At 44.3% G+C, this 22,244-nt stretch overlaps 1 protein-coding gene across 6 annotated transcripts in view; it reads left to right on the top strand.

Moving 5' to 3' along the window:
* Positions 1 to 22,244, top strand: part of dock11 (dedicator of cytokinesis 11) — a 301,498-nt gene that overhangs the window by 87,335 nt on the left and 191,919 nt on the right. For all 6 annotated transcript variants that reach the window (XM_043704339.1, XM_043704341.1, XM_043704340.1 and 3 more), the window contains exons 7-11: positions 2,365 to 2,499; positions 4,327 to 4,501; positions 7,736 to 7,815; positions 10,416 to 10,499; positions 12,285 to 12,425. In XM_043704339.1, the coding sequence (XP_043560274.1) occupies positions 2,365 to 2,499; positions 4,327 to 4,501; positions 7,736 to 7,815; positions 10,416 to 10,499; positions 12,285 to 12,425 (615 nt within the window). The remainder of the gene's footprint in view (positions 1 to 2,364; positions 2,500 to 4,326; positions 4,502 to 7,735; positions 7,816 to 10,415; positions 10,500 to 12,284; positions 12,426 to 22,244) is intronic.

Here is a 22,244-nt window from a genome sequence, read left to right as displayed (position 1 = left end):
CACCCACTCACCCACTCACCCACTCACTCACTCACTCACTCACCCACTCACCCACTCACTCACCCTCTCACCCTCTCTCTCTCTCTCACTCACTCACTCACTCACTCACTCACTCATGCAGAAAGACGTTCATGCATGTGTGTGCACAGGCAGGTATGCACATGGTGAAAATTTAAGTTAGGTTGGGAAATGATAAAAGTCATGTAGCGAACTGAAGAGACGATGATAACGCTGAAGCTAAAAGATTAAATTCTTGAAATGTTTCTATGGTTGTAGGTTTTTGTTAAGCATTCCTTGCAAAGTTTTCAGCACATTCTCACTGATTTTCCTGATTGGTCAATGCTGAAAATGTGTTGCTGGAAAAGTGCAGCAGGTCAGGCAGCATCCAAGGAGCAGGCGAATCTGAAGAAGGCCTCATGCCCGAAACGTCGATTCTCCTGCTACTTGGATGCTGCCTGACCTGCTGCGCTTTTCCAGCAACACATTTTCAGCTCGGATCTGCAGCCCTCACTTTCTCCTCGAAGATTGGTCAATGCTGGCAAGTCCAGAGGCCACATGAATGTGGAACAGGAGTGACAGATCACTCATAAGTCCCACAATGTCATAGGTCCCATGGCACCAACATTTTCAGCTCGGATCTCCAGCATCTGCAGCCCTCACTTTCTCCTCGAAGATTGGTCAATGCTGACAAGTCCAGAGGCCACATGAATGTGGAACAGGAGTGACAGATCACTCATAAGTCCCACAATGTCATAGGTCCCATGGCACCAGGTTATAATCTAACAGGTTTATTTGAAATACAAGCTTTTGGAGCACTACGGCTTTGTCAGGTGAAGGAGCAGCACTCTGAAAGCTTGTGTTTTCAAATAAACCTGTTGGCCTCAGTCACCTGATGTTGAGTGACTTCTGACTTTATCCACCCCAGTCCAACACCGGCTCATCCACAACACAGATGAAGCAGACTGAGTAAACATGGTAGTGGCCGCTTTCCTATTGTGAAGGTCATTAATACTTCAATCAGGCTTTTAATGAAAATTCAACATCTTCCTGGTCACTTTCACTGCTCCTGGACTTTTTCTTTCTTGCTGATTTAACTAGATTGTCAGTACAGTCAGATAATTACTTAGCTACTGTAACTTAGCCAAGAAAAGTGACATTTGGCACATGAATGTAAATTCTTTCTTGGCCAGTTTTATCTGGGCTGCTCTGAGGTGCAATTTGAATTTGTTGTTTCATTAGAGAACAGAAGGTGGCCAGTTGGCCTATCATGTCTGTGTCATGGGCGGCACGGTGGCGCAGTGGTTAGCACTGCTGCCTCACAGCGGCAGAGACCTGGGTTCAATTCCCGCCTGTGGAGTTTGCACATTCTCCCCGTGTCTGTGTGGGTTTCCTCCGGGTGCTCCGGTTTCCTCCCACAGTCCCAAAATATGTAGGTTAGGTGAATTGGCCATGCTAAATTGCCTATAGTGTTAGGTGAAGGGGTAAATGTAGGGGTCTGGGTGGGTTGCGCTTCGGCGGGTCGGTGTGGACCTGTTGGGCCGAAGGGCCTGTTTCCACACTGTAAGTAATCTAATCCATTCTCAGAAGAAGAGTCTGCCCCGTTCCCCTACTCTTTCTGAAGTGTTGGATGTACCTTTGAAAGACCTACCTCTGAACCCTCCTCAGGAAGAGCACTGTCCTCCAGGGAATGGTGCTCTCACAGTAGAGAATGTTCTTTATTTTCCCAAGTTAGTTACAGTAAATTAAATAATATGCTGGTAAATCACCAAATACAAGAAAAGAAAGATAAACAGGAAACTCAGCAACCAGTCCTAGACTCCCACCATCAATTCCAGCCTCCTGTAGAGTCTGGGGATCTCAGTTTGTAAATCCTATCTGCAACACTAATGTTACAATCCGCAGAAGCAGTAGGAGGGGGGATGGCAGAGGGAAGTGTGACGCAAAGAGAACAGGAAGGTGATTGACTGACTTCAACTTTGATCTAAATGTTTGTTGTCTTTGCAACTAAAGAGCATTCACATGATGCCATCAGAAAGTGACATGAACCTAATTAGTCTTTTCTCACTTCCAGAGGCTTAGGTTATGAGGCCACAAAGTTCAAAGATTTAGATCCATGCATCTTCATATTTCTCTTCAGTTTAACTGTAACTGTTGTCCCTCAGTCATGACGATCTATATCCTGGGATCTGGTATCTTTGGCAGGAGTAATAGTGCAGAGCCAGTCCATACAGAGAGTTTTGGTTGATACGACACACACATTTTATTTGGTAGCCCTGTTCAATTTGTCAGCACAAGTTGTTGAGAGTGGCCGGGGTCTGAACGTTCCAATAGAATTTGACATTTAACTAACGTTTCCTTTTCCAGGTGTTCAAGAGGAGATTCTGTTACCTGACTCAACTTTCAGATGGATCGTACATCCTTTATTTTTGTAAAGACGAGAAGGTCTGTAAGGAGTCTAAAGGATCCATTTTCTTGGACTCTTGCATCGATGTTGTGCAGGTACAACATGCTTGCGTGTGCGAGTTAATTTCTGAATCCATGTAACAATGAAATAATTCAGGGTCCTCACCTACGTCAGGTGGTTTAAGAGCCCAGATAGCAAGAATGTGTGACATTTGGGATTCCCTTTGTTATTTTCTATTGCCATCGTCCAGAACTAGGTTCTAGGATTGATATTGCATAATTATGGGTGGCATGGTGGCTCAGTGGTTGGCATTGCTGCCTCACAGCGGGTTCAACTCCAGCCTCAGATGACCCTCTCTATAGGCTTTGCACATTTTCCCGTGTCTGCCTGGGTTTCATCCAGTTTCCTCCCACACTCTCAAAGATGTGCAGGTTTACGAATTGGTCGTCCTAAATTGCTCATAGTGTTCAAGGATATGTAGGTTCGGTGCATTAGTCAGGGGTAAATGTCGAGTAATAGGGTAGGGGAATGGGTCTGGGTGGGGTGCTCTTCGAAGAGTAGGTGTGGACTTGTTGGGCCAAATGGCCTGTTTCCACACTGTAGGGGATCTATATATGATATCTAATAGTTGCTTCTGATCCATAAGGGACTGCAGGCCTTGATGATTCACCCACCAGTGGAAATCCATTTAGACCATTGCATAGCAAGCACTGTAAAACCCCGAGTAAATGTCATACTTAATCTTTTAATCTCAAGTGATGAGTGCAAGTTATATTTATGCAAACTGTACTCATAATTTAATCTTGATGTCCCAGTTGTCATTCTGGTGAATCTGTCTTCTACCCCCATTTGAGGCCAGTATAAACACCTCCTCGGGTGCAGGACTGGGAACTGAATGCTGTGCTACAGACTGATGCTTTGGACAACACATGACAGCCTTAGAATAAGCTAACAAGTTGGTTTGAGAACTAAAGAATTTGTTGGTCATTGGGAGAGTGTGAAACTTCTCAAACCATTTTCCATCAACAAAATATTAACTTATTTCTCTGAATGAAATGGAAGAGGACACTGAAGTTAATCCTGGACCAATTTGGCATTTGCTGTGTTTTACTTAGAATCTCACAACACTGGCCTTTTGGTACTATTCATCGCCGTCAGAATTTCTGCTAAATGCATGACTCCACTCATCTTCTTCCCAGTTCATAAGTTTGTCCCTCAGCACTTACCTAGTTTGACCTTGAAGACATCTCTGCTACTCACCTCAACCACTCTATTTTGATAGCAAGTTCCCCATTCCCAATCAATCTCATTCCCCTGCCTAAAAAAGGTTACCCCGGTTTCCCTATTGCTTAGTGACTATCTTGTATTGATGACCCATAGTTTTGGACGACTTGCTTTTCCTAGACAGAAGCGTCATCCTGATTACAATATGTTCTCCATTCTCAGCACCTCCTTGGAAATCTCTTCTGAAACCTGTACAGTTCTGGCCTGTCCTGTTTATAATATGGAGGCTAGGATTGTGCACGCTGCTCTACATTTAGACAAATAAAGGTTTTGTATTGGTTAAATATAACTTTGCTGTTTCAAAAATGGACCCCTCCTTTTGAAAAATAAGTTTCCCTTGCAAATAAATTACTTACTTAATTGAAACACCCCTGTGCTAGTCAAGTTGTATCTACCTAAACTAAGGTTATAATACCTTGGCTTAAGAACACATTCCTTTGAACAGGTGATATATTGGACAGCTAGCCAATGTGGAGTCTATATCGCAAGCACCAGAATACTTGGGGAATAGCTTAGACCAAGGCTTTTATTAGTCTGACCACAGCCTGTTCCAACCCCACTTTTTGCTTGTTATTTCTTTAATAAATCTGTGACAGAACCTGGTGGGACATTACAAAATTTGGTGTTTCTGTTCCCAGTGTTCAAAGATGCGCCGTTATGGCTTTGAACTCCGAATGCAAGAGAAATGCAGCTGTCACCTAGCAGCTGAGAGCGAGCAGGAGATGGAAGAATGGATCACGACGCTGCGAAAGATCATTCAGAGTAACGTTGACAGCGTGCTGTCTGAGAGGCGGAATGGTGAAGCAGGACTGGGTAATTAAACCTTGTAGTATTTTCTCAATGGACCTGAGTGAAGAAGCAAGCACGTGAGGGAGCTGCTTTCACCAATTGTTAGAAGCCATTATTGGAGTATGCACATTTATGGAGCTAAAAAAGACCAAAGAAAATTACAGCACAGGAACAGGCCATTTGGCCCTCCAAGCCTGCTGTGATCCAGATCCTCTATCTAAACCTGTCAGCTATTTTCTAAGGATCTGTATCCCTCCACTCCCTGCCCATTCATGTATCTGTCTAGCTACATCTCAAATGACACTATCGTGCCCACCTTTACCACCTCCACTGGCAATGCATTTCAGGCAGCCACCCACCCTCTGAGTAGATTAGATTAGATTACTTTACACTGTGGAAGCTGGCCCTTCAGCCCAACAAGTCCACACCGACCCGCCGAAGCGCAAACCACCCATACCCCTACATTTACCCCTTACCTAACACTACGGACAATTTAGCATGGCCAATTCACCTGACCTGCACATCTTTGGACTGTGGGTGGAAACCGGAGCACCCGGAGGAAACCCATGCAGACACGGGGAGAACGTGCAAACTCCACACAGTCAGTCGCCTGAGGTGGGAATTGAACCCAGGTCTCTGGTGCTGTGAGGCAGCAGTGCTAACCACTGTGCCACCGTGCTGCGTAAAGAACCTTCTACACATATCTCCCTAAACTTTTCCCCTCTCACCTTGAACTCATGACTCCGAGTAATTGAGTCCCCTATTCTGGGGAAAAGCTTTTTGCTCTCCACTCTGTCTATATCTAGTAGAAAGTGAGGACTGCAGATGTTGGAAATCAGAGTTGAGAGTATGGTGCTGGAAAAGCATTCCTGATGAAGGGCTTATGGCTGAAACGTTGATTCTCCTGCTCCTTGGATGCTGCCTGACCTGCTGTGCTTTTTCAGCACCACACTCTCGACTCTGTCTATACCTCTTATGATTTTGTAGACCTCAATCAGGTCCCTCCTCAACCTCTGTCTTTCTAATGAAGATAATCCTAATCTACTCAACTCCTCTTTATAGCTAGCGCCCTCCATACCAGGCAACATCCTGGTGAACCTCCTCTGCACCCTCTCTAAAGCATTCACATCCTTTTAGTAACATGGTGACCAGAACTGTACGCAGTATTCCAAATGTGGCCAAACCAAAGTCCTATACAACTATAACATGACCTGCCAACTCTTGTACTCAGTACCTCGTCTGATGAAGGAAAGCATGCCATGTGCCTCCTTGACCACTCTATCGACCTGTGTTGCCACCTTTGGGGTACAATGGACCTGAACACCCGGATCTCTCTGTACATCAATTTTCCCCAGGGCTTTTCCATTTACCGTATAGTTTACTCTTGAATTGGATCTGCCAAAACACATCACCTCGTATGTGCCCGGACTGAACTCCATCTGTCATTTTCCACCCAACTCTCCAATCTATCTACATTCTGCTGCATTCTCGGACAGTCCCTTTCACTATCTGCTACTCCACCAATTTGAGTGTCATCTGCAAACTTGCTAATCAGACCACCTATACCTTCCTCAAGATCAAAAACAACAGTGGTTCCAACACTGATCTCTGTGGAACACCACTGGTTACAGTCCTCCATTTTGAGAAGCTCCCTTCCACTACTACTGTCTGTCTCCTGCTGCCCAGCCAGTTCTCTATCCATCTAGCTAGTACACCCTGGACCCCATGCGACTTCACTTTCTCCATCAGCCTGCCATCAGCCTATCCTTCTTAAAGCATACACAAAATGGGAGGAGAAGCAAAGGAAAACAAAAACTGGTCTATTACCTTAAAATACTTTTGAATAAGTGACATTTATATTCAGGAGAAATACATAGGTCATGGACTGTCCCAAATGGTATTCTTTATCCACAGTTATTCTGTATACCAACAGTTGGCAATGCGCTGTCTTGTGGAATTGTTGTAGCTAGCTGAATTCCCTCTGCTGGAGGCAGTAAGCTGGATTCCAAAGTCCTCTTCAAGAACTGTCCATGAGTGTTAAAGATGATTCCAGTGGGTTTTCAGCTCTCACACATTGCTGGAGGGAGAGGGAGAAAGCAAGCGCAAAAAGGCTGTTGCTCCTTAGGCTCATCTCTGATTGGGTTCAAAATGCTACAACCTTATTCTGCCCAGAAATTGGGCCAAGTGGCTTCTTTCACCCAGTTTTGTGGACTGGGTGAGTTCACTCACCTATGAGGGGATTCGAACCTGGGTCCCCAGAACGTTACCTGGGTCTCCAGATTAATAGTCAGCGATAATACTACTAGCATCGCCACCCCATATTTTTGCATGGGTCATTGAATTTCAAGTCTGCAAAGATTCTTGAGTTGGCTAGGATAGTAAGGCCTGGTTTGAATAAGGTGGTAGAAGCTGTCTTATAAACATGTTCTAACGGAGTTGAGGATGAGGACAGGATTATAGTTAAGATGTCACTGAGTAGAAGTCACCAACACATGGCTGGTCTTTCAAGTAGCTAGCACAGACTTAATGGCTCAAAAGGCCTTTCCATGAGCTGCGAGTTTTTGTGATAAAGTTGTGAACTTTGCAACTTTTGTCAGAGATGTTGAGAGACCCAGCTGCTGGCCGAGAATGGGCGGGATCTCCATGTCACCTCTTTTCGGGAACACTAGCCACATCATCATCCACAGGGGCTTTTAAACAACCAGCACTGAGCCCTGTCTTGGGATTGAGGACCCCTCAAAGGGTGTCAGCCAGACAGAGACCTCCAGCCCTGTTTAACAACAATGAGACTGGGGAGGTCACCGCGGGGGGTGGATTTGGGGAGGTTACTGTTCAGGGGGTAATTGGGAAGGTAATAGGTTTGGGAGGGGCAGAGTTGGGGAGACTACAGGTCAGGGAGAGAGTGTGCAGTTGGGGAGGAGTGGTTAGGCAAAAGATTCCATCTGTTTTCATTTGACTGAAATGGATCTGTGTGCTTTAAAGACCCCCACTTGCATTTTTTGAAGAAGAGCATATCCTGATCAAATTTTATACCTCAACCTGTACCACCAGAACCAATCATTTGTTGCTTTGTACCCTTGGTGTTTGTGGAATCTTGCTGTGCACATTCACCTACCTCATTGTCCCTGTATTTAAGGGCTGTCAGGTTCGTGGAACCATCCTGAGGCCTGGGTGCTATACAAATGGTTAGCCTGTTCTTGCTTAATGCTGGAAAGACCTGGAATGTGGGTTTTCTGAACACGTGTGTTTGATTTCCAGATGAGGAGTCCTTTGGCCATGGGAAGTCTGAAAGCATGATGGAGAGTTTAGAGAAAAGTATGCATCCCGAGCTTATGAAGGTATTCTCAATTTGAATTCTTTTTTTTCTGAATGCGGGAGAAACTGTAGTTCGGTGTCTCAGTGGAGTTGAAAACTCCTTAGGCATGACACGTTAAAAATTAGATTTTATGACTGATGTTGATCAAATTGACAGTAGTTCAAAATCCAGAAGACCATAAGGACAGAAGTAGGCCATTTGGCCTGTGGTGTTACCTCTACTGATCTGATAATCCTCAACTCTATTTTCCTGCCTTAACCCATAACCCTTAATGCCCTTACTGATTAAATAATAGTCTATCTCAGCCTTAGATATACTTACTGTCGCAGCCTTTACACCTCTCTGTGGTAAAGAATTCTACAGATTGACTGCCCCTTGAGAGAAAGAAAAAATTTCATTTCTCTTAAATATGTAACCCTCTTATTCTGAATGCCTTTGGTCCTATACTCTCCCACAAAAGGGAAAGCAACCTCTCCACATCTATTCTTTCAAGCCCCTTATAGATCTCAGTAAAATTTGCTGTCATTGTTCTAAACTCCAGTGAGTACAATCCCAACCGACTCAACCTCTCCTCATAAAGCAATCTCTCCATACCAGGGATTAAGCTAGTGAACTTGCCTACAACACTGGTGTATCTTTCCGGAAATAATAGAACATAGAACTGTACAGAACAGGACAGTGTCTTCATCCCTCGATGTTGTGCCAACCTTTTATCCGACTCTATAATCAAACTAACCTACATAGATTAAATTAGATTACTTTACAGTGTGGAAACAGGCCCTTCGGCCCAACAAGTCCACACTGCCCCGCCGAAGCGCAAACCACCCATATCCCTACATTTACCCCTTACCTAACACTACGGGCAATTTAGCATGGCCAATTCACCTGACCTGCACATCTTTGGACTGTGGGAGGAAACCGGAGCACCCGGAGGAAACCACGCAGACACGGGGAGAATGTGCAAACTCCACACAGTCAGTTGCCTGAGGCGGGAATTGAACCCGGGTCTCTGGCGCTGTGAGGCAGCAGTGCTAACCACTGTGCCACCGTGCCACCCATCATTTGACTGCATTTGACTATCATCCATGTGTCTATCCAAGAGTTGCTTAAATGTTCCTAATATCTCTGACTCTATTACCACTGCTGACAATACATTCCACACACCCACCACTCTCTGTGTAAAGAACCTACCTCTGACATCTCCCCTAAACCTTCCTCCAATCACCTTAAAATTATGGCCCCTTTGTGTTAGCCATTTCCACCCTGGGAAAAAGTCTCTGGCTATCCACTCTATCTATTGCCCATCATCATCTTGTACATCCCTATCAAGTTACCTCTCATCCTCCTTCTATTCTCCAATGAGAAAAGCCTAGCTCCCTCAACCTTTCTTCATAAACATGCCCTCCAGTCCAGGCAGCATCCTGGTAAATCTCCTCTGCATCTATCTAAAGCTTCCACATCCTTCCTGGAATGAGGCGACTAGAACTGAACACTATATTCCAAGTGTGGTCTAACCAGGGCTTTAGAGAGCTGCAGCATAACCTCGTGGCTCTTAAACCCACTCCCCCTGCGAATGAAAGCCAGCACACCATACACCTTCTTAACAATGCTATCAACGTAGGTGGCAACTTTGAGGGATCTATGGACATGGACCCCAAGATCCCTCTTCTTCCACATTGCTAAGAATCCTGCCTTTAACCCTTTGATCTGCATTCAAATTTGATCTGCCAAAATTAATTTCTTCACACTTTTCCAGGTTGAACTCCATCTGCCACTTCTCAGCCCAGCTCTGCATCCTGTCAATGTCCCATTGCAACCTACAACAGCCCTCCACACTATCCACAACTCCACCAACCATCGTGTTATCGGCAAATTTACTAACCCACCCTTCAACTTCCTCATCCAAGTCATTTATAAAAATCACAAAGAGCAGAGGTCCCAGAACTGATCCCCGCAGAACACCACTGGTCACTGAGCTCCAGGCTGAATACTTTCCACCTACTACCACCCTCTGTCTTCTATGGACCAGCCAATTCTGTATCCAGACAGCCAAATGTCCCCGTATCCCATGCTTCCTTACTTTCTGAATGAGCCTACCAAGGGGAACCTGAGCAAATGCCTTGCTAAAATCCATGGACACCACATCCACTGCTCTACCTTCATCAATGTGTTTTGTCGCGACCTCAAAGAATTCAATAAGGCTTGTGAGGCATGACCTGCCCTTCACAAAGCCATGGTGACTATCTCTAATCAAACTATGCTGTTCCAAATAACCAGAAATCCTGTCTGTTAGAATCCTCCCCAATAATTTGCCGACCATCGACATAAGACTGACTGGTCTGTAATTCCCAGAATTATCCGTATTCCCTTTCTTGAACAAGGGAATAACATATGCCACTCTCTAATCAACTACTCCAGTGGACAGTGAGGACCATCACCAAAGATGCAGCAATCTTGGACTAGAACAGTTCACTCCAGTTGTGAACACAGTGATGCTTCTATTTATAAATTCCCTCTTGTCTCAACCTTGTCTCAGTTAGGAATTATCGACTATTCCCAGTGCTATCTCTTGACAATGGTTTTGAAATGAGGTAAACTGTGTTCCATGCTGTATGTTTCTAGTATGCCCGAGAATCGGATTACCTTAACAAGCTCAGCAGAAGCGAAGGCCGATGTAAACTGTTTGCAATGGACCCGGACGCACAGGTAGAATTGATGGATTATAGATTCCCAATGCCTTGTAAAATCTGGGGTTTCAATTTACTGAAGTACATTACATGTTCAGTCTTTTTTTCTTGGGCTTAATGAATGCAGTGTTTATCTCAGCGTTAACCAGAAATGGTTCGATAATTATAGCAAAGAATTCTCTAGCATTTATTGTTTAAGTTTAAACACTCTAAGGAGGGATAGAAATGATGACTCAGTTGATTTATCCACCTCTTTACGATGCAAGATTAGATCAAGTTAGCAACCCAAGCCCAATAAACTTACTAACATTGCTTAGACATGACTCTGAGCAGCTTTGCCCTGAACATGCAAGGAAAATGGAAAATCAGCTTGAAATCTATTTTTGGTAAATGGTATTTCTTGTTGTACATCTTGTTTCCTTGCAGCGAGTTAATTTTATTTCCACAGTACAGTTTTACAAAACAAAAATTAGTGGGTTTGGATCTGAATAGATATGCTTTGTATATTTATGACCAAACATGAGTGTGTGGAAGTATTTGGGAATTATGAGCTGCAACACAATTTGTTACACTTATTAGGAGAATGAGTTGTAAGATGTTATATTTTAACACACAGTTAGATCTTCAGGAAAGCTCCCTCTTATAGATTGAGTTGATTCAGTTTATTGACTTCTCAATGTTTTCCATTCTCCTTCATTTGTCCCGTTTTTCAGTTTAGGTCCAAATGGTAAATGATGAACACTGAAAAGCATAAAATTGATTATTCATGTGCAACATCATTTATTGAGAAAATCAAAAGTCCTGCGATCAGTCAGAAGTTGAGTGTATTTTACAGCCATTGCCCCATGGGAATTTGATAATGGTCAGGAAGTATTTATAATCCCCTGTGTTTTTTTTAAAATTATTTAAACCAGAGCATGTGGAGTCCATGATGAGCCTAAATTAACCAAAGTAAGACTGAATATTTATGTCCAGAGGAGAAAGGGCCTGAGATGTTTAGATTAGATTAGATTAGATTAGATTACTTACAGTGTGGAAACAGGCCCTTCGGCCCAACAAGTCCACACCGACCCGCCGAAGCGCGGCCCACCCATACCCCTACCTTTACCCCAACACTACGGGCAATTTAGCATGGCCAATTCACCTGACCCGCACATCTTTGGACTGTGGGAGGAAACCGGAGCACCCGGAGGAAACCCACGCAGACACGGGGAGAATGTGCAAACTCCACACAGTCAGTCGCCTGAGTCGGGAATTGAACCCGGGTCTACAGGCGCTGTGAGGCAGCAGTGCTAACCACTGGGCCACCGTGCCGCCCACAATGTCTATCATTCAATGAGTTTCTTCACACCTAACAGTGGGAAGCCCCTGCCACCAATCCCTCTTTACAGAGCTCTCTAGCTGGGCAGTGGAGATGAGGGAACAGCTTTGACTGGTTAACTTGGAGAAAGTGAGATGCTGGAGATCAGAGTTGAGAGTGTGGTGCTGGAAAAGCACAGCAGGTCAGGCAGCATCCGAGGAGCAGGAGAATCGACGTTTCGGACATGAGCCAACTGGTTAACTAGTCTGTTCATGACAACAAGGGGCCTTACTGTCCAAAACAAGGCAAAGCAAAGATCAAGAAGATGTCTGTCACAACATATCCCAAATCGATCTGAATGGAAGTGTAGGAAGGGCATTGACAAGACATCCACGTTACCTTAAAGGAAAGAGTAAAAGGAGGTTAATACTAAATAAATTGTGTGGACTTGATCGTTATTTCTCTACGGATGTTTGCTACCTTTTTTTGTCTTTTTTTTTAAAGAAACTGGATTTTTCAGGCATTGAGCCAGATGTGAGGCCCTTTGAGGAGAAGTTTGGCAAGCGCTTTCTGGTAAAATGCCACGACTTGACTTTTGCTCTTCAAGGCTGTGTGAATGAGCAGGCAGATGGCACACCGACAAATGTGAGTCGCATTGAAAGCATTTCTCAGGTTTGGACAGATCTGTTTCTGTTGTTAGTGTGCCTTTTGACATGGGATCCTCTGCAAGAAATATCGAACATATGTTTCCATACTGTGGAGCACAGTTTAAAGAGTGGTGTGAGTTTGCAACGATAGAAATTGCTGCTATTTAAATACTTGGCATAAATTGACAAAAGAGCTTTCTTTCGAATCACAGCTTATTATCATGTGACAAAATGTCTCAAAGCCAGTGAGTTACTTTTGAGCAGCCACCTCTCTTGTTATGTAGATAAAAAGGGGAGGCAGTTTGCACAGCAGGATCCCACAAAGAGTCGTCATTTGTTTCTCGTTGTCAAAGTCATGGAGGCCGTTCAGTCCATAACATTTTCTTGACAGAGCAGCCCAATTAATCCCTCCCAGCATGCTCTTTCCCAATAGCCTAACAAATCAGTTTGTTTTCCTGTGTGTGCGATGCCTTTTCAAATCTTGTTGCTGAATTTGCTACCACCGCCCCTTTGGACAGTGCTTTGCCAACCATAACTCAAAAGTAATTCACTGGCTATGGGGCATTTTGCTTTTAAACAAAGATTTCCTTATCTTCCTTCTGGTTCTAGAGTCTGTGTTCTCTGGCTATTGACCTTCTTACCAGTTTCTCTTTATTTCATTATAATCAAAGCTCCTTGTCATTTTGCAAAGTTCTATTTAATCTCCCCTTTAGCTTCTCTGTTCACAAAATAACTGCCTCCACTGTCCTGGTCTCTGAGTTCAGTACCCCTGACATGATTCGAATATGTATGATCTGTACTCTCCCAAATGTCTTGCCTTCATTCCTAAAGTGGAGAAAGTGAGGTCTGCAGATGCTGGAGATCAGAGCTGAAAATGTGTTGCTGGAACAGCGCAGCAGGTCAGGCAGCATCCAGGGAAAAGGAGAATCGACGTTTCGGGCATAAGCCCTTCTTCAGGAGGGCTGAAGCCCTGAAGAAGGGCTTATGCCCGAAATGTCAATTCTCCTGTTCCCTGGATGCTGCCTGACCTGCTGCGCTTTTCCAGCAACACATTTTCAGCTTCATTCCTAAAGTGTCCAGCATTAGAGACAGAACTGCTGCAATGACCTCACCTGCGAGTTATAAAACTTTAGCCTAATGCTTTTGTACTCTGCCTCTTTCACTGAACAAATTATCCCATATCAGCTTGTCACAGCAGCCTTACCAGTGTCCTGGGACCATCAGAGTTGGTATTGGTTGAGGGGTGACTGTTCACCAGGCCACCATGCAGGGACTCTAATTATTGTCATGTTCTTTGGAGTGGTCCATTGAAATAATTTGGTACTTTATCAACAGTGCACTTCTGTATCATCTTAGGTCATGGACTCTAGCTTCTAGATCTGCAGCCTTTAAACTCACTTGCAAGTACGACCAATGGGGTCAAAGTTCATGCCCTGATGTAATTAATTGTTCGGTATTGCTGAGGAGGAAAGTTACTGGGTGCTTTCCCAAGCTTGCATGCTAAGTATCCACTGAGGCAATGACAATTGGTTCAGACTGTTCAGAAGCCAGAATATCTGCCACTCACTCATTTAACAGAATATCTTCTGGGGTGCTTGAGTCTAGGGTGCATTCTCATGACACGCAAAGGAAGCTTTACCAGGAGACTCTAATGACGTCCGTCTGGTGGGTTTGAGGTTGAGTTTAAGTCTCTGGTGCAAACCAACTCAGAACCAGCACAGGTTCCTATGAAAGACATTATGTATCAGAGGCAGGAAGAAACCAGGAGAGAGGAAATCTTGAGCCAGTAGCTCAATCAAAACCTAATTGCATGTTCCACCCTGCCCTATTTGCAGAATATTTGCCGAACTCTGCCGAGGGATCTGCCTCAGCTGTGCCTCCCTCTCTCACTAGAGCTCCAAATGATTGGCATCACCCCGAGCAATCAAAGCTTAATCAAATAGAGTGATAGAACAGGCTGGAGAGACTGAATGGCTCCCTCAGTGTCTTGCATTCTTGTTCATGTTAACAAGACCTCATTGACCATGTTCCTCTGATTTTACAAAAAATAATCCAGCCATTCTGGTCACTGTTTTAGCAGTGCTCGACCATAATTTGATGGGTCAGGTCTGAACATTCCCCTGACTCCGTGCTACTGTGCATTACTGAATGGGACTTTCCAAATTCAGCTATTCCAGAAAAATGGAGCGCTGAGTTCCACAGAGAGATCCACTGCAGGTACACAAATTGAGGCGTGATTGGATTCCCCATCTTCTTACAGCATGTAATATGAACAAAAGAAATAGGAAAGGAGTAGGCCCTTCAGCCCCTCAAGCCGATTCTGCCATTCAAGTGGATCATGGCTGATCTTATTGCATTCCAAATTCCACACACCCATCTATCTCCAGAAACACTTGAGGTCCTACCTAACACAAATCTAGCCATCCCTGTCTTAAAAATATTCAATGACCCCACCTCCTGTCCGCTAAAACCCGCTAATTTTAAAACAGTGCCCATAGTTTTGGACACACCCATCACATCCACCATGTTAGGATTGTTTAGGATCTTCCACAGGGAATCCCCAATTACCAAGCATCTGACACTCATACTTAAAAATGCATGCTATTCAGGGGTGTATGTACATTAATTTTAAAGTTCTGACATACAAACATTGCCTGTACTTTTTGAAAATTCATTCATGGGATGAGGGCATCGCTGGCTACGCAGCATTTATTGCCCATGCCTAATTGCCCAAGGGCAGTTAAGCGTCAACTGCATTGCCATGGAGCTGGAGTCACATGTTGGCCAGACCAGGTAAGGATGGCAGTTTCCTTCCCTAAAGGACATTAATGAATCAGATGGGTCTTTTTGACAATCGACAATGGTCATCGTTAGTGTCTTAATTCCAGATATTTATTTATCATCTGCCATGGCGGGATTCGAACCGGTTCCCCAGACCGTTATCTGGGTCTTTGGATTAACAGTGCAGTGATAATACCACTAGGCCAACACCTCCCCATTACAAGTGGCGATTTTACATTGTCCTGCATTGTGTTCCGACATGCATACAAATCGACTTGCAAACAGACAGGAAATGTGGGGACTTTTCCCACTAGACCATAGGAAGTTGAGGGATGATCTTACTGAAGTTTATAAAATCATAAGGGGCATAGATAAGATGAGTGACATGGATCTTTTCCCTAGAGTGTGGAGTTCAAAAAGTAAGGGGCATATCTTAGAGGTGAGGGGGAAAGAATTACAAAAGGATATAAGGGACAACTGTTTTACATAGAGAATGGTTCGTTTGTGGAATGAACTGCCAAAGAAAGCAGTGGATGCAGGTACAGATACAAGGTTTAAAAGATATTTGGATAGGTGCATGAACAGGAAGGGTTTGGAAGGCTATGAGCAAAAGGCAGGAAGGTGGAGCTAGTTTAGTTTGGGAACATGGTTGGTGTAGACTGGTCGGACCGAAGGGTCTGTATTCCGACCCTGTAACAGAACCTGTTCGCCACATTGTGACTGCCTATACACATCATTCAAGTTTTCTCCCTGGAGCTTTTTCCCTAAGCTCCAGTGGGGAAAAAGGCATGGTTGGCTTTCCTTATCAGATAGCCCAGTCTCAATTCAGTCAACCTCTGAATGAAACACCTCCAACACATTTTGATTCTTCCATAAATACAGAGACTAAAATTACACATAGTTTTTAAGATGTAATTTAACAAAGCCTTGGATATTCTAATGTAATTCCTTATTGTTTGTTTAATTCCGCTTGTAATAAAGGAGAGTATCCCATTAGCCTTCCAAATGTAAATGGCCGTGTGACTGTTTGGAAATGGGTGGGTAGATGAATGAGTGAAAAGGTAGCTGGTTAAGGTGACAGGTAGGTAGAGTGGATGAGGCAGATAGGTGAGTTGAGAGCTACTGAAGTCTACTCATGGGGAGCAAGCTAGGAGTGTTTCTTCAGGTATGGGTGCGTGGATGGCACATTAGGAGAGGTAGTCAGGTTGGATAGGATGTTGAGAGGGGATGTAGTTGAGGGCTCAACAGGGTGGTGGCACTATTGAGGACAGAATTGGGCCCTCAGTACGAGTGGTTAGGAGTTCAACTGTGGAGTTACTCAGGGGTCTGGCTAGGTTTTAATCTGTTTTAACACTTCTTCAGTAACAATTCAGCTAAGTATGTCAGAATTGCCCTAAATCCTTGTCTTGCAATGTTGTAGTGAGTAAGAGAATTGTACATCTGTGGTTTAAACATTGTGTGATATTCCTACAGTGGTTAATACCTCAGGATGTACCCAGGGTCCCAGCACATACCCTTGGACTTTACATCAGATTACAGTCAGTCTGGGGTACGGAAAATTTGGTCGTGTTAGTCTGTGTACACAAAGCTTTTAAGCCTCAATCATTTGTTGGAAGACTATGCCAAGACTGTTACAAACAACTATAAGTAGAATGAGTGCTCTGTAATGGTGGCATTCATTAAAGAATTTAAAGAATGACCATGCTTGCATGTGAAAGTTGGATTACTAAAAACTCATTCATTCTCTCTTCACTGAAAGTCACTGAAAGTTTTAACTTGGTCATTCTTTAATCCTTATTCAGAGGCACCAGATTATCTTGCAAATGGCTGGTGATAGAGAGGTTAAATTGTAATTGTTTTCAAGTGTCTTCTGACTGATTGTGACTAATGGAGGTTAAAACAGTAAAAGAATTTGTGTCCTTTTTATGAGAACAAGTTCTGGAGGCAGGACTTGTTTTCCTTCCAGTGCTGAAGATTAAAGGGTGATACAGATAAGGTATTCAAGATGGTTAAGGCATTTGGTAGGTTATCTCTAATTACCCTTTCTCCTCTTGCTGAAGACTAAAAACAAGGAGCTGGGACATTCCAGAGAAATCTCGAGAAGTATTTCGCAAATGTGGACCCCATTTGCCCACAAAGCTGTGAAAATGAGTCCAAGAATCCATTTCAAAATTGATTTGGAACCAAAAAGGGGGAAAGATGGTGCGATCCAATTGAATTATAGATAGGCTGGAGGGGTTGGTCCTTTCAGTGAAAGGATAGGCCAGGATCTCACCTGTCCTCTCAGGTAGATACAAAAGATTCTGTGGCCCTGTTTCAAAAACACAACTAACCAACTTGTATTCCTCATTTACTAACAGCAAAGTGGATTGATTGGTCATTAATTGATTGTTCTTTCTTAAATCTTGCTGTGCACAAATCACCTACCTGTATTTCCTGCAGTATAACAGTATCTCCACTTCCAAGATATTTAATTGACTGTGAAAAACTTTGGGAAATGCTATGGTCAGATTAGAATCAGCAGAGGTGGTGGCACGGTGGTATCTGGTTTGGAGCGAGTCTCACTGGTAGGCCTCAGCATTAACTCCAGACGTCATGAAATCTCACCATATCAAGTCAAACAGGGCGAGCTCCTGCTGATTAGCACCTACCATTCCCCATCAGCTGATGAATTCTTTCATGTTGAACACCAATTGGAGTAGGTACTGAAGGTGGCATGCACACAAGATTTCTCTGTGTGATCAATGTCTGTCATCAAGTGTGGCTCCTTACCGCCACTACTGACCAGGCTGGTCAAGTCTTAAAGGACATTGCTGCTGGACTGGGCCTGTGAAACATGATAGTAATCTAAACAGAGGTGGTCAGTTTGGTGGTGTAGTGGATAGTGAAGAAGGTTATCTCAGAATACAATAAGATCTTGATCAGATTGGTCAATGGCTGAGGAGTGGTAGGTGGAGTTTAATTTAGATAATTGTGAGGTGTTGTATTTTGGTAAGGCGAATCAGGGCTGGAGTTATGCAGTTAATGGTATGGCCCTGGTGAGTGTTACCGAGCAAAGAGACCAGGGGGTGCAGGTACATGGTTCCTTGAAAGTTGCAGATGGCCAGGGTGGGGAAGCAGGTGTTTGGTATGCTTGCCTTCATTGGTCAGTGCATCGAGTACAAGAGTTGGGATGTTGGGACAATGGTGAGGCATACAATTCTGGTTGCCCTTCTCGAGAAAGGGTGTTGTTAAACTTGAGAGGGTACAGAAAAGATTTACAGGAATATTGATAGGACTAAATGGTTTGAGAAGTAGGAAGAGGCTGAATAGGCTGGGCTTTCTCCCTGGAGCGTTGGAAGCTGAGGGGTGGCCTTGTCGATGTTTCTAAAATCATGAGCATAGATAGGGTGACTAGCCAAGGTCTTTTCCCCAGGGTGGTGGGGGGTCCAACCTAAAGGGCATAGGTTTAAGGTGAAAGGGGAAACATTTAAAAAAAGACCTGAAGAACAACTTTTTCACACGGAGGGTGGTGCGTGTATGGAATGAGCTGCCAGATGAAGTGGTGGAGGCTGGTACAACTACAGCATTTAAAAGGCATCTGGATGGGTATGACATTAGGAAGGGGTTAGAGATATGGACCAAATGCTGGCAAATGGGACTAGCTCAGATTGGACTGTCTGGTCGCCACAAGTGAGTTGATATGAAGGGTCTGTTTCCATGATGTATGACTCCATGACTCTCTAATCAGCAAGAGCCAATCTCCCTGCTGCAGACCGTATTGGTATGAGTGACCACTGCACAATCCTCATGGAGACCATGTCCTGTCTTCACTCTGAGAACATCCTCCGGAATGTCATGTAGCACTTAACCTCTGTGCTAAATGAGGCAGACTTCAAACAGATTTAGTAACGCAGGTCTGAGTATCCACGATGTGCTTTTGGCCATCTGCAGCAGAATTGTATTCACAATTTGCAATCTCCTGGCCGCATATATTCCCCACTCCTCCATAATACCTGGTTAAACTACAACACAGAGCTACTTACTTGTCAAAGAAGTGAGTAACAGATGAGGTGAAGCAATCTTTTACTGAGGGATTAGTAAGAAAACTTAAAGCTCACGGCATCGGATGTAATGAATTGGCGTGGATAGAAAATTGGTTGGCAGACAGAAAGAGAGTTGGAATAAATAGGTCCTTTTCAGAGCGACAGGCAGTGATGAGTGGAGTGCCTCAGGGCTCAGTGCTGGGACCCGGCTGTTCACAATATACATTAGTGATTTGGACGAAGGAATTGAATGCCATCTCTCCAAATGTGCAGATAACACTAAGGTGGGTGGCAGTGTGTGCTGTGAGGAGGATGCTAAGGGGCTGCAGGGTGACTGGGATAGGCTGGCTGAGTGGGCAAATACTTGGCAAATGCAATATAATATGGATAAACAGGAAAGCAGGTTATTATCTGAATGGTGGCAGTTTAGGAAAAGGTGAAGTGCAACAAGACCTAGGTGTTGTGATGGAATAGTCACTGAAATTTGACATGCAGGTACAGCAGGCGGTGAGGAAAGCTAATGGCATGCTGGCCTTCATAGCGAGGGGATTTGAATATAGGTGTAAGGATGTTTTGCTGCAGTTATACAGGGCCTTGGTGAGGCCACACCTTGAGTATTGTGAGCAGTTTTTGTCTCCTTAATCTGAGGAAGGACATTCTTGCTATTGAGGGAGTCCAGCAAAGGTTCACCAGACTGATTCTCGGGATGGCAGGACTGACATATGAGGAGCAACTGGATCGACAGGGCCTGTACTCACTGGAAGTTAGAAGAATGAAGGGGGAGTCTCATAGAAATGTATAAAATGCTGATTGGACTGTATGTGGGAAGAATGTCCCTCATGTGGGGGAAGTCCAGAAGTAGGGGTCACAGTCTAAGAATAAGAATAAGCCATTCAGAATTAAGATAAGGAAAACTTTCTTGACTCAGAGAGTTGTGAGCCTCTGGAATTCTCTACCACAGGGGCCAGTTCATCAGATATATTCAAGAGGGAGCAGGAAGGACTTTGTGTTTAAAGGGATCAAGGGGTATGGAGAGAAAGTGGGAGTGGGATCCTGAGATTGCGTGATCAGCCATGACCAAATTGAATGGTGGAGCAGGCTCGAAGGGCCTATTCCACCTATTTTCTTTGTTTCTGTCCCTCAACCAACGGATCAGATCTAGGCCCAGCAGCGCTGGCACATTGAGTAGTGGTGGGCAATTAAACAACTCACTGGAAGAAGAGGCTCCACAAATATCCCCATCCTCAATGGTGGAAGAACCCACCACACCAATGCAAAAGATACGGCTGAAGCTTTGCAATCTTGTTCTGACATATGTGAAAAATTGCTGATCCACTTTGGTCTCCTCCTGAGGTTCTCAATATCACAAATAGCAGTCTTCAGCCGATTCTGTTCACTCCATGTAATCTTGAGAAACATGCGGAGACACTGGATACTACAGAGACTATGGGCCTTGGCAACATTCAGACAATGGTACTGAAGGCTTGTGCTCTCTCAGCCAAGCTCTTCCAGGACAGTTACAACACTGGCATCTACCTGATGATAGTGTGGAAATGCACTCAGGCATATCATGTACCTAAAAGTCAGGACAAATCCAATATGCCCAATTACCACCCCATCAGCCTACTCTCAAGCATGAACTGTGCTATCAAGCAGCACTTATTCAGCAATGATGCTCAGTTTAGGTTCTGCCAGGTCCACTCAGCTCCTGACAGCCTTGGTTCAGCCGTGGACAAAAAAAGCTGAATTCCAGAGGTGAGGTGGGAGTGACAGCCCTTGACGTCAAAGCTACATTTGACCAAATGTGGCATCAAGGAGCCCGTGCAAAACTCTAATCAATGGAAATCTGGCCAAACTCTCTGCTAATTGCAGTCAGACTTCGCATAGAGGAAGATGGTCATGGCTGTTGGAGGTCAGTCATCTCAACTCCAAGATGCCTCTGCAGGCGTTCCTCAGGGCAGTGTCCTAGGCCCAACCGTCTTCATCTGCCTCATGAATGACCTTCCCTTCAACATAAGGTCAGAAGTGGGGATGCTCGCCAATGATTGCACAATGTTTAGCACCATTCATGACTCTTCAGATACTGAAGCAGTCGATTTCCTAAACCTTGACAATATCCACGCTTGGGCTGACAAAGAATAATCATGCCACTTGAGTGACAGGCAATGATCACCTCTGCCAAATGAAAATCTTAATATCTCCCTTTGACATTCACCGAACTGGAAGCACGGAGCTGTTATAGTGCAGAAGAGGCTATTTGTCCTGGTGACTCTCTGTTACTCAGATCAATCATGGGTAGACGTTATGGTCTTGTTTAAGGGAAGGCTACTTCTCAGTCTTCATTTCCCAAATGCTTGCAAGTTCATTCTGAATTCTCAATTAAAAGCCCCAGCTTACAGCAACTGATGAAAGAAAGGTAAGCTGATTTCTTCAGGCTTAAAGTGATTTTCATTGCAGAGACCTATTGGCTTGCTCTTGGCCTGAATAGCTCCTCTGTATCTTGCTCATAGTCGCAAAGCTATTCAGACACTTGGCAACCAATCACACGGTTGTTAGCAGGCAGAAGATCTTTGTCATTGATAACCAATCCCTAGTCCGCAAAAGCAATTGGTTTCTTGTTATCATCCAAGTCAGGACTGTGATGGAATAGAACATAGAACATAGAAGAATACAGCGCAGTACAGGCCCTTTGGCCCTCGATGTTGCGAGCAGGCAGAAGATCTTTGTCATTGATAACCAATCCCTAGTCCGCAAAAGCAATTGGTTTCTTGTTATCATCCAAGTCAGGACTGTGATGGAATAGAACATAGAACATAGAAGAATACAGCGCAGTACAGGCCCTTTGGCCCTCGATGTTGCGCCCATCCAAGCCCACCTAACCTATACTAACCCACTATCCTCCATATACCTATCCAATGCCCGCTTAAATGCCCATAAAGAGGGAGAGTCCACCACTGCTACTGGCAGGGCATTCCATGAACTTACGACACGCTGAGTGAAGAACCTACCCC

This window comes from Chiloscyllium plagiosum, chromosome 15 (genome assembly GCF_004010195.1).
Source record: "Chiloscyllium plagiosum isolate BGI_BamShark_2017 chromosome 15, ASM401019v2, whole genome shotgun sequence".
Taxonomy (NCBI): Eukaryota; Metazoa; Chordata; class Chondrichthyes; order Orectolobiformes; family Hemiscylliidae; genus Chiloscyllium; species Chiloscyllium plagiosum.
Note: the sequence above shows the minus strand (reverse complement) of the source record. Positions and strands in the feature narration are given on the sequence as shown.